The sequence below is a fragment of the Trifolium pratense genome, linkage group LG6 (genome assembly GCF_020283565.1).
Source record: "Trifolium pratense cultivar HEN17-A07 linkage group LG6, ARS_RC_1.1, whole genome shotgun sequence".
Classification (NCBI taxonomy): domain Eukaryota; kingdom Viridiplantae; phylum Streptophyta; class Magnoliopsida; order Fabales; family Fabaceae; genus Trifolium; species Trifolium pratense.
Window position 1 is genome coordinate 45,118,994 of NC_060064.1, and position 11,909 is coordinate 45,130,902.

General features: G+C 31.8%; 1 protein-coding gene and 1 pseudogene across 1 annotated transcript; both read right to left on the reverse strand.

Moving 5' to 3' along the window:
* Positions 1–1,647: 1,647 nt before the first annotated feature.
* LOC123892997 (protein XRI1-like) lies at positions 1,648–6,267 on the reverse strand. The gene is made up of 10 exons (XM_045942909.1): positions 6,094–6,267; positions 4,370–4,428; positions 4,188–4,298; positions 3,900–4,045; positions 3,648–3,708; positions 3,450–3,549; positions 3,329–3,369; positions 3,134–3,217; positions 2,100–2,374; positions 1,648–2,011 (listed from the first exon to the last, which is right to left on the reverse strand). Exons 1-9 carry the CDS (start codon positions 6,117–6,119, stop codon positions 2,100–2,102), a joined length of 903 nt encoding a protein of 300 aa, XP_045798865.1. The 5' UTR covers positions 6,120–6,267; the 3' UTR covers positions 1,648–2,011.
* Positions 6,268–10,968: 4,701 nt separating this feature from the next.
* Positions 10,969–11,909, reverse strand: LOC123892373 (annotated as a pseudogene).

The window sequence follows — 11,909 nt, forward strand, 5'->3', positions numbered from 1 at the left end:
GAATGTGTGCAAAGTTCACCAACTCAACGCAGCATGCCTAAAAGATCCTTACCCTCTCCCCACCATAGATAGACTTATTATTGATGGGGCCTCCGATATAAAAACATAATAAATTTATCCGTCTTATGATTAATTTTTAAACCTTTTCTATTGTTTGTTCTCTTACATTTTTAATTGATCACAATATTTTTATTTTTTTAATCAAAGTTCAACTTCATTATTAATTTGTCATAAAAGATTATGATTCTAAGAAAACGATGATTCTCGAGTAATAGCTCGTAGTTTCATTTTCACTGATTTGGAAGATTTTGGAAGCCTTCAAGGACAAGGCAGAGGATTCTGGAGGGAGACCGGTAGATTTGGAAATCCATAGAAAGATGGGATTGGAAGGGTCAGGGACTCAAGGTATATAATATTGAGTGATTATTAAGACTTGCAATACAATAATAACGATGAAGAAAGTGAACGACGAGGATGGAGAAGGTGCTATGGAAGACACTTTTTGTATTTGCATGGGGAGGTTCAAGGGAGCTTATGGTGGCCAAGGCAAATTATCCACTCAGAAACCATTTCATTTCAGAGATTCTTGTGATATTCTGATTTGATGATGTTTTATTTTCATGTTCTAGTATGAATATGATACTTGTGACTTGTCTATGGTATGATGGTACTTATCTATATAGCATCTGTGCAAGTAACTTAACAAGACAAAGCAGTAGCAGCATTGATGTAACTGCACATTTTCCATTCTCATTTAGATCAGATTCTAATAATATGCCAAGGACTTTCAACATTCTGTATTTAGATCTCTAACTAGTAGTAGGTAGGATTAACATTTAACATTGTAATGAAAGAATGCATTCCACTCAATTCACTGTGGTATTTAGCAATTAGCACTTTGTGTAGTCTCTTTCCAGGGATTTTATACTATTTACCTATTTTAACTATGACATTTTCATCAATGACAACATATATGTACGCATTTGATAAACTAAATAATTTTTACCACTGTGTCACTAGTACTATCTATAAACAATACAGCATACCAGTGACAACATTGAATCACCCTACACTTTGACTCTGACCTCAATTGAATCCCTCCTGAGTCCTGAAACTAGATTTGAACCAACACATGCATTATTCCTGCAGTTTTTTCTTTTTTACTCAAACATCTCTAGTGGGATGGGGTGCAACACAAGACTTTTGAAGAGATCACTCATCCTATTACTATTATTGTTCAAACACCTTAACTACGAAGTCCTGATAAGATCTGATGTATTAATACTAGTATGATCGCACCGCACCTTAAACGACTACAAATATGTAAAATTACTTATACATTAATATTACAAGTAACTTTGGTTTTTCCATCACCATTTTTTCCACTATCAAAAACATCATTGGTAATGAAGACCCGTCGTCTACTAGATACATCTGTAGTAAATCGGTATACTTAGACTCTAAGACGTTTTTATGCGAAAAGTACAACAAACATGTGATGAAAGTTATCATGTATTCATAAAGTTTAATTTTATACTTCATTTGCTCATAATTTCTCCATACAAAAACAATAGATATTGTATGAAGCTGATGGTTCATACAATATAAGTTGAAAATGATTGATTTTCTTTTGTACACTTTCATTCATTTTTCCCTAAACAATAACTTTTTATTTGAAAAAGGAACATAAAATATATAGTTATATACATATGCAGACATGGATATGCAATTTCAGTATCAAATGCATCCATGAAACAAAGCTACAAAAAGAAGGCATAATAAAACTAAAATCTGTCTAACTCAACTTCCTTCAAAATCTAAGAGCAAACAGGCTGAACTTGTCATTTAATAGCTAAGGTTGACTTTAAATTTACGTCAACAAAATGGAACGTCAAACCGCATCAAGTAATAGGAGCAGTATAATATTTTCGACAAAAATGGCCATGGAACACTAAATAGTTCCGTTAGCAGTGAAAACATTCTAAAACAAACAGCCTGAAGGTTCTGATATCTGGTAGTTTACAGTAAAAAAAAAAGTCAACTCCATAAGTAAATGGAGAAATACAAAGAAATACAAAGGCTAGTACTAAACCACTTACCTAGCCTCTAGTTCTCATAATGGTGATGCTACCTTTTCCACCTTCGGTGCGTATTTTTGTCTTTCCAACTACAGGTTTACCGGAAAAGGCTGATGTCGGGTAAACTACAAGATCTTCCTTGATTTGCTTTGATTTTGAAGGGGGTGGAGACAGAATACGCTTATTTATTTCCGTCAAAGTGACATCTCCATGGATACCACAGGGTTTAACGAAGGCAAATGGATAGGCCACAGTAGAAGCTAACTTTGTTGGTGTTTGCATAATAGATTTTTGACCTACACATGTAAATACGAGTTAGAGATCATGTCGCTGAAGGATCTTTCATACGTGAGAAATTACGCTGTTCGATAAAACAAGAAAATACAATACAAAAAAGCCTTTTCCCACTACAGAACGCTTGATTCCCTGTAAAGTATTAGAGTCAAAGAAAGACCGTTTGCATCTAAATCTATTTTACAAGTTTGACCTATACATCTTTTTCTGCCTCTAGCTCGAACTTTTAGATTACTTTCCATCTAGCCAACCCTCCTTATTCATGCTACTTTCCATCTAGCCAACCCTCCTTATTCATCCTTTTACGTATCTTCTCTACATATATCCAAACTATCTGGATGTGAAATTATCATATCTTGTCCTGTGTAATCATTCATCAACGACAATACTCTTATGTCGGCAATGTTGAGTTTACTTTCTAATTGATTTTTTACCATCCAACATTCAGTCTCATATAGTATCACTGATCACTGGTCTTATAACCATGTGTAAAATGTAGTGATACTTTTCTATCACTTATCACTCCCAAAACATTTCTCAATTTCACCCACCCTGCTTGGATTCTATAGTTGACATCTACCTGTATTTCTTGTCATTTAATATAATGAATTCAAGGTACTTGAAATATGAAACTTGCGGTATAGTATTTTATCTTGTTAAATTTGCATTCTATATACTCGTTTTACTTCAAGTTAGGTGGAGGCTTATCTCCACTATATTCAATATCAAGTTGGAAAAAAAGACAGATAAAAATGTCAAACCTTTGAACACAATTTTTGTGGGAGTTTGAGAGATTTGATGCTGAACCACATTCTGTTCAACTGGTGGTGTTACGTTGCAAACCTCTGCATTAGCATAGGATGTTTTCAATTAAATTCAACGCACAGATAAAAATTAAAAATAGGACGAAACAAACATCAGAAGTCAATAGTGGGCCAGCAGACAATGTCTCATACCAGTAGCATTAATATGAACATCATCTGCCCCAGAAGAATTCCTGAAAGAACATAATCATAAGATTAATTTATCAATAAATAAATATATGTCATAAATTTGCAGTGGCTTTTAGAAGCATACGGATTATCAGGACATATTTGCATTTCAGTATCCTTAAAGCAATCTGCAAACCACTTTTCAGCTGACTCAAAGTCCTCGAAGTTGGAAGGCGAAGCATTTTCTAATGCATATTCCATTGGGCAAAGAATAGGAATAAGCGTCCAAATAATTTATCAAAAGCAATAAAAAAAATAGAAGCAGAATTTGCATAAGGAAAACCTGAATCCCCAGATAGCCATTGTGACACCTCGGGGAAAAATTCATTGGAGTCATCTGTCCCCTATATGCATAAAAAAACATTCATACAAAAGCACAGCTCTAACACATTTTTTAACTCAAACAGTCAAACATTAGAATGAAAACAGTATAGTAGTACTACAAACACTCGACACACATGTTAAAAACAACTCGTATTATCATTATGTAATAGGTAGTGCAACTATCTGCAATATGAGAGCTATTAGCACTTACATTTAATTCCAAAAATGCTGAAGACATCTGTTCATCAGTAAGGGAATGATTCCTATTGTGATTGTTAAATTGTAGCATCCGCCGTCTCTTTGCTTGCGAAGAAGTCTCCGAACATTCCTCCAGTTCCTTTATAATATCATTTGATTCTGAAATCCACATTGTTTAAATTAAAAAGGATGACATTGTATATCCACAAATAAAATGATAATAATATACAGTACTCAGGTGGCACATATCAATAATAAGATAAGGTTAAGAAAATTGCCTTCCAATCCCGAGAGAACTTACCACTACTATTAACATCATATGGGAAATCCACACAAGCCTTCACAGGGGTTGTTTCATCATCGAGCATGATAGAAAAGTCTTCATTTCGATTCCACAGCTCTTGTGAAATATCTGATCAAACAACTAGATTTTGTCAACCATCATTTATTTACACTAAATCTACAATCATAAGTAGAACTTACCAAAATTTGGCATCTTTTCGCGACAATAATCATCCTCCCTATTCCAATTCCAAGGAGACCTAACAACGACACAACCAAAAAATTTACGTTATAGGAAAAATACACAAATTATATATAGGAAGCGGCTCAGGTGAGAATACCTAGTTGTTATGAGAAACAAGAAAACTTAATTAAAACCATCAAACTAAAATTAATCGCTTATATTACATTTTTAATTAAAAAAAAGGAATGTGAATTCAATTTCTTCGTCCCCTCTGAGGCGTATTCTTCTTCCTTTCCACCGCCACAGTATCTCTGTCATAAAATAGGCTATTCCTACAAATCCATCGTAAATGTGCCATTTTACGAGGCTGGAACCCAATGCATTAAGTAACAAAAATCCAAAACTTTTTATTGGGAAATCGCTCCCAAGTCACAAATGTCAAATGTTGTCTACATCTTTCTTATATGTTATTTTGTCTTCTTCCATCAAAAGCAAAACTCAATACCAGTAAGTAGCGATTGACGTCAACAAAAGTAGTGATAGACGTCAACAAAAATAGCTCTAGTGTGAATGCACCACCTGACTAAAGTCCATTACACCAAAAGAAGTATTTATTGCGAAAATTTAAAACCCTACTAAAAGCCATATTTATTTGTCTCCATTTGGTGGAATTTGGCAATTTACAGGAAGTCAAATGGGGTGGATGACATGGCTAATTCACATGTCGGCCTTCATGGTCGACAAACTCATTTGGAGACCTACATTTCAATTTAGGGTTTTCAGTGGTGGCTTACATACGCTGCTCGAAGAGGATTCATACGCTGCTCCGTAGAGGCGCAATTTAGAGGGGAAGAACAAATTGGGTTCCAACCTGCGTGCCTCATTTAATTAAAATTATAATCACAGACATTAAGTTTAATTGAACGGTTCTAACCAAGTGTTCTCGTTTCTCGCAATAATCAGGGATCCACTCTTCATCCCTAATACATTTAACATAGATCGAAAAGGAAATCCGTGAAACGCAAAGAAAAACGCATAAAAGCCGAAATTATAACCAATGCAGATGAATCAAAAGAGGTAACATCAACTTAGTCCCTGGTCAAAGATTGTAAAACACACACCATATCAGAAAATAAAATTGACAAAAAAAAAAAAAAACAGAAGTATCAGATTCTAAATTGGTATATGTTTCTCAGCATTTTCTCATCAGTCAATGACAAAAACAAAGAAAGAACTAAAGCAATTAATTAATAAAACAAAAATAAAATGTCTAAAAACTAAAAGGGCATAGAAAGTAAAAAAAAAAAAAGACCCACCAACACAGTCATAGTCCTTTCTCTATCCATAAAATTTGACAAAAATTGAACAATTTCAAGAATTCAAGAACAAAATTAAAACTACAAACAGCAGAAAAAAAATTAAAAAAATAAAATTAAACCAATCAGAACCCTTTCCCAGCCTCAGCAAAAAACACACAAAACAAATATAACAAACAAACAATTAAGAGTAAGATGAAGATCAAAAATTAATTAACTAAAAATATAATTTGGAACAAAAATCAAACCAAAATGATGGGAACGAAGAAAGCACATATTGAGAAAAAAAACCAAAAAAAAAAAAAAAAAAATATATATACAAAAATTGAAGTTCCTTCTAAATAGTGAAGTGTCTTTGACGAAGGAAAACGAAAATAATGAAAAAAAAGAGGGAAATGGAGAAAAAAGCGTAGAAAAGAAAATACTTGTGTTTGGAGTTGTTGAAATCCATTTATGTGGAAGCAGAAGCGGCAATGAAACAAGAGCGTTAATGATCAGTGGTCAGAGAAAATAATAACCGTTACGGACAGAGGAACTTTTCTTTATGTGTTGCCGCTGCTGCATGAATGCTGCAAATCACACACCAACAGGGAGAAACCACCCTGTCTGCCTCTATGTTTTTATATATATAAATGTAAATAATTAATAAATAATAAATAATTAAATTCTTTGTTTTATAGATTATATTTTTTACACTATAAAATAGTTTTACACGAATACTCGTGAACTTAACTCAGTTGGTAAAGACATCGCATTTATATGTAGGAGTCGAGACTCGAACCTCAAACACCTTACTTATCCACTCTAAGGTGTAATTTCTAGCCACCAGACTACCTAACAAAAAATAATAGTTTTACAAAATTATTTAATAAAAAATCATCGATTTGTCATGTCATAATAAGAAAGCGCTGTAAAGTTGGGTGATGTAGCGGAAAACAATGTGGACGTTGGTTGACAATGTAAAATTATTTTACACCAGTTCGTATTCGTTTTTCTCTTATGTTTTATTACATTGTATAAAGATTAGTTCATTTGTCATGTAAGGGTATTTTAGTTGGTAGTTATCAGAGATATTATTGGACATATCGAAATTTAAAGATGAATTTCAGATTAATTTTCTAACAATGAATTGGTTCGAGTAATAAAAAGTTTGTTTGATAGATTTTTGTCTATGAAAAAAAAATCAGCTAGAGAAGAGAATTCAATCGTCTTTTGTGCAACTTCGTACCAATAACATAGTAATAAAAAAACTCACTTGGGTTGGTGCATTGGTATTGTCTTGAGACCTGGAAGTGTGCTCCTCTTGAGGTCTGAGATTCGATTCTCTCTGATATCAATTTGGGTGGGTTACTTTAGCTTCTTCACAAAAAAATAGTAATAAAAAATAAAAGATGAATTTATATAAACTTTTATGATAAAAAAAATTAGATGGTCAACCAATCTTAATATTATCATTAAAAACGTATTATTTGTGATAATGAAGTCAAAGATTCGATCTTCATTGTAAATAAATTACTTATGATATTAATATTTGTGGTTTAAAAAAAAAAACTTTTAAATTGAATGTATCAAACATTTTTGATAAAAAATATTTAAATGAGGAGATGATATTCTAGTTCAAGATAGAAAGATCTTAGGGTTGTTCCTTTGTGCTTAGTTCAGTTAGTAGGGACATTGCACATATTATGCAGGAGCTTGGGTTCAAAACCCGAACACTCCAATTATTCACTTTAAGTAGAATTTCTAGTCATTAGGTTATTAGACCAAAAAAAAAAATCTTAGGCTTTCGGTTATTACAGCATTTACAAAAATATTTACATTTATATCTTTTCAAGAGCAGTAGTGAAATATGAACTCGAGACCATTGAATGTGTGAAACTTATATATATATATATATATATATATATATATATATATATATATATATATATATATATATATATATATATATATATGAGTCAGGATCCGTTGACACCAACTAGTTTGACACCAAATGTTACACCTCTCAATAACGTTTTAACCGATATAAATTTTATTAGATCCACCGTTGGATTGAAAGTTTACATCATATAGATCATTTGTGTAAAATTTCAGACAAATCCAAAATCATTTGATATGCTATTGAGACACATAAAGATTAACGGCATTTAAAAAAATACAAAAACCGTTAATTTTGATGTATCTCAATAACATATCAAATGATTTTGGATTTATTTGAAATTTTACACAAATGATCTATATGATGTAAACTTTCAATCCAACGGTGGATTTTATAAAATTTATATCGGTTAAAACGTTATTGAGAGGTGTAACATTTGGTGTCAAACTAGTTGGTGTCAACGGATCCTGACTCTATATATATATATATATATATATATATATATATATATATATATATATATATATATATATAATGTAGTTTTCTACGGCTACATATATATTGCAATGTCCTGTCAATTGAGTTAAAATAAATACTAACTAATAAAATAATAAAATTAAACAATTTGACATTTAAATTATACATAATGTATTATGCATATATAATATATATAACATAGAATATCTCTATCAACTGAGCTAAACTCACGAAGAATTTTATAAACTTTGTCTTTATCAAAGTAAAAATAAATGCTTTATATTAAAAAAATCAAAAGTAAAAAACTTGAAAGAGAAATACTTGAAGAAAAGATAAGACGCTCCACGAGAAGATGACCGCACGAGATACGGCGCAGCACACTTTATTAACTGGGACCCATTTCAGTCTATTACACCAGTTAAACATAAATTCTCTGAAATTCAGTTTGACATATCCATTGCTACTACTACGGCTATATAGCCATTTTTTGTGTCTTAAATTTAGGAAAATGTTAAACAGTGTTTCCGGACACAATTTAATAAACTAAATATAATAATATCATATTGAAGTTTGTGCAGTCAACGCCTCGAAAGTATATACAATATTATTTTTAATTTTAAAATTTTCTTTTTTGATTTCCTTAATCGGTGCCCTAGGAACACCGGTTAGCATACCCTAAAATTTAAAGTTATATGATACGAGAATGTTCTTATTTAATTTGTCTTAAAGACACTTGTTAAATAAACTAATGTAATTTTTTTTTTTTGAAACTTTTGTATTTTTACTTTTAAATATTAATTTTTTTTTACACAAACATTAAATTTATTATATTATTAAATTTCAAAATGTTTATCATCGATGTGCCCTTACTTTTAAAAAATAGTGTTTGACAAACATTAATTTAGAAAATATCATACTATTAGATTTTTTTTACTAAGAACAAAACACTATCAATTGATTTAAGCACACTAAGACCGACTCTATTGAACCAAAATGAATTTTAGAACAACGTCTTTAAGGTTTTGATGATAACAATGTATAAAAGAACAATTGGTTACTCTGATGTGTGTTCTAGTATGAAGAACCATAGATTAAATATCTATCTCTAAGATAGTATTCTGCATCTAATGGACATGCTAAAAGCGCTACAAAAGTCAACTCTGATAATAAGTTTTGCTCTGACCAAGGTCAATAAGAAGTCAAAGATCTGATCAAGACGCTTCAAGAGTCTCAAGAACAAATTCTGCCTATGAAGTCAACTCTAAATCAAAGAAAGTCAACTCTAATGAAGATAGACTCTCATGAAAAAGAGTACGCATAAGACAAGTTCTTATCTAAAGCAGAGATTCTGGTGGACTTAAGCAACACACAGGATTCTAAAGAGACAGTTTCAAGTATATATTATTCTTTCTGAAGACCTATCTTACCGACTAACACAAGTTGTCATCTTTCTAGGAATGTCAACATCCTTAAACTGCTCTAGACATTTTATCTCTGCCAAATCAAATGCTCACAATAAAGTTTGCTCATAGTCAATATAGTTCAAAGGATCATTTCCAAGAAAGCTCAACAAATCATTACTTCTACTGCACATATTTTTGAATTCATCAATTGAACTTCAAACTAAATCGAATGCTTCGACATCTCTTCATACAACAACTCGTTTATTCTCTACTATGAGACTCTGAGCAATTGAAGAAAACATTTTACTACGATACACCACTCACAACAATTGAAATACTCTCTGAATCAAAAAGCAAAAAAACACTTGGCATATTCTTATAAACATCATTAATTACATCTTAGTTTCTTAAAAGAATCAAAGCTTTGAGAAATAAATAAAAAGTTAAATGACCAAAGATTAAAGACAGATAGTGTAAAAATTTAGTATCAACATCAGGGGCGTCTCCGGGTTTTATGAGACCTTATGCAAAATATAAAAGTGGCCCCTTAATATAATTTTTTTTTTTAAAAAAAAACTGTCGATTTAAATTGCTTATAATATAAAAAAATTATTTTTATTCTTGTAAACATATATATTATCAATATTAAACCAATTGCATCAAATCAAAAGGGATAAGAAATACAAAATAATTATCTTTGTATATAACGTCAAAAAGGAACCTCCTAATCTAAGTTTAAATTTTATGGAAAGATTAAAATAGACTAAAATTATATTTACGAGTATAGATAACTAATTTATTGATACTCATATGATATTATATGAACATTAACAATATATAACTATTAGTTTAGGGCCTAAAAATTAATCTATTAATATACATCTGATATTTTATAAGTATAAATAAGATATAAGTAATATTATAAGACCTCAAAATTTTGAGCTGAGGTCCGATGCCGTCGCACACCTTGCACATGTGTGCAAGCCGCCACTGATGAACATTTTGCACAAAAAGAATATAAAAGAAAATCAATAAAATTAAATTTTGTTTGATTTGTAATTTTTTAGAAGTTTGCAGATTTTGTTTTGACGTGAATACCATACCATACGGCATAATCATTCCTTTGTATTTGCATCTTCAGTGAAGACAAATAAGGGAAAGTTCGTCCACCATAAAGCCCAATAGTACATTTATTTGAGCCACAAAGATGGGTTAAACAAATTTGTATCCTATGAGATTTGAACACAGTCCCTTAAAATTACAAGATTAGGCAATAATTGTTCTACTAGCACCCTTGAATATAACATACTACAGACTTAATTTGTTATTTACAGATAACATGCTCATCCAATTTGTCAAAAAAAAAAACATATATTTTCTCACCATGAGACAGCCACACAAATTTAATCCTGCGCGAAAACTAGTTCAGTCTCGAAAACATATACAAATAGAGCACGCTTATGTCACAGAAAATGTGACTTGGTATTTAGATCACTTATGGCCAGCTCCACAAGAACCAAAAGTATGTTCACATGTTAAACTCACAACTTGAAAGGCTCCAAGGAAGAATTTCCATAAAGACCTTTTTCATAAAAATGTAAGAAGAAATCTTTTATAGTAACGTCTTTGTAGATTGGTGTGTTTTCTTCTGAAAGCAGTTCCTTAGTAGGACCATAAACCTTTGATGCACCTTTACCTGGGAAACAAGAATTCACGAAGAAGCTTCCTACAGAAATTCTTGGGCCTATGTTTTGTGATAAGACTCGGTGATAAACACTTACAAACCTGTCATTTGTGATAAGCTGCAACAGTATAAAAGAAATTAATAAAATTAATGGATCAGGGGCAACAGTTACACCAAATGTATCTCTCCAATTAGCAGCTTGGCCACTAAACAAGGTTCGATTAGAGTAATACTTAACTTTTTTCTTTAAATCACGCGTGTAAAACTCTTTTCTTACATCGGCATCTTGTTCATGAAACCTACGAATCCCATCAATCATTTCATCGAAGACAGTAATAGGAATTCCGTGATTAATCACCAGAAAAATCCCCACTCGTGACATGCAATTCGAATTTGGTCAATTACCTCTACACGCAGACCTGGATTGGCGTGTATGTCTTTGAGGTCTACGATCGGAACACTCAACTTGGAATCACTGCCTAAGTTTTCAGTGATGTCCAACTTTCCGGTATGGAACATGCATGGGATCTTTGTCACCCCTGACTCCACCAAACCTTTGACACCAACTTTTGAATCATCAAATGCTTTCACTTCAGCTTTCATGAAATAAGTGGAATCAATTGCTTCCTCTAATTGGTTTGTGTTTTTTACCACCATGTTTAGATTTTACCTACCACAAAATGTGGGATTAATAAAGCAGAAAGAATTGGGAATAGAAGGCCAATCCATGTCAATGAGGTATAACAAAACATGCGAGTGTTTTCCCAGCTCGGCATGGACTCATTGTGATCAAGCAGG

Bases quoted from the DNA above. Each gene is read 5' to 3' on its own strand.
- LOC123892997 (XM_045942909.1), bottom strand. From the start codon at position 6,119: ATGGATTTCAACAACTCCAAACACAA. The intron at 4,429-6,093 runs GTATTTTCTTTT...TGTCGTTGTTAG, and splicing joins TTCAACAACTCCAAACACAA to GTCTCCTTGGAATTGGAATA. The intron at 4,299-4,369 runs GTAAGTTCTACT...TTGTTTGATCAG, and splicing joins CGAAAAGATGCCAAATTTTG to ATATTTCACAAGAGCTGTGG.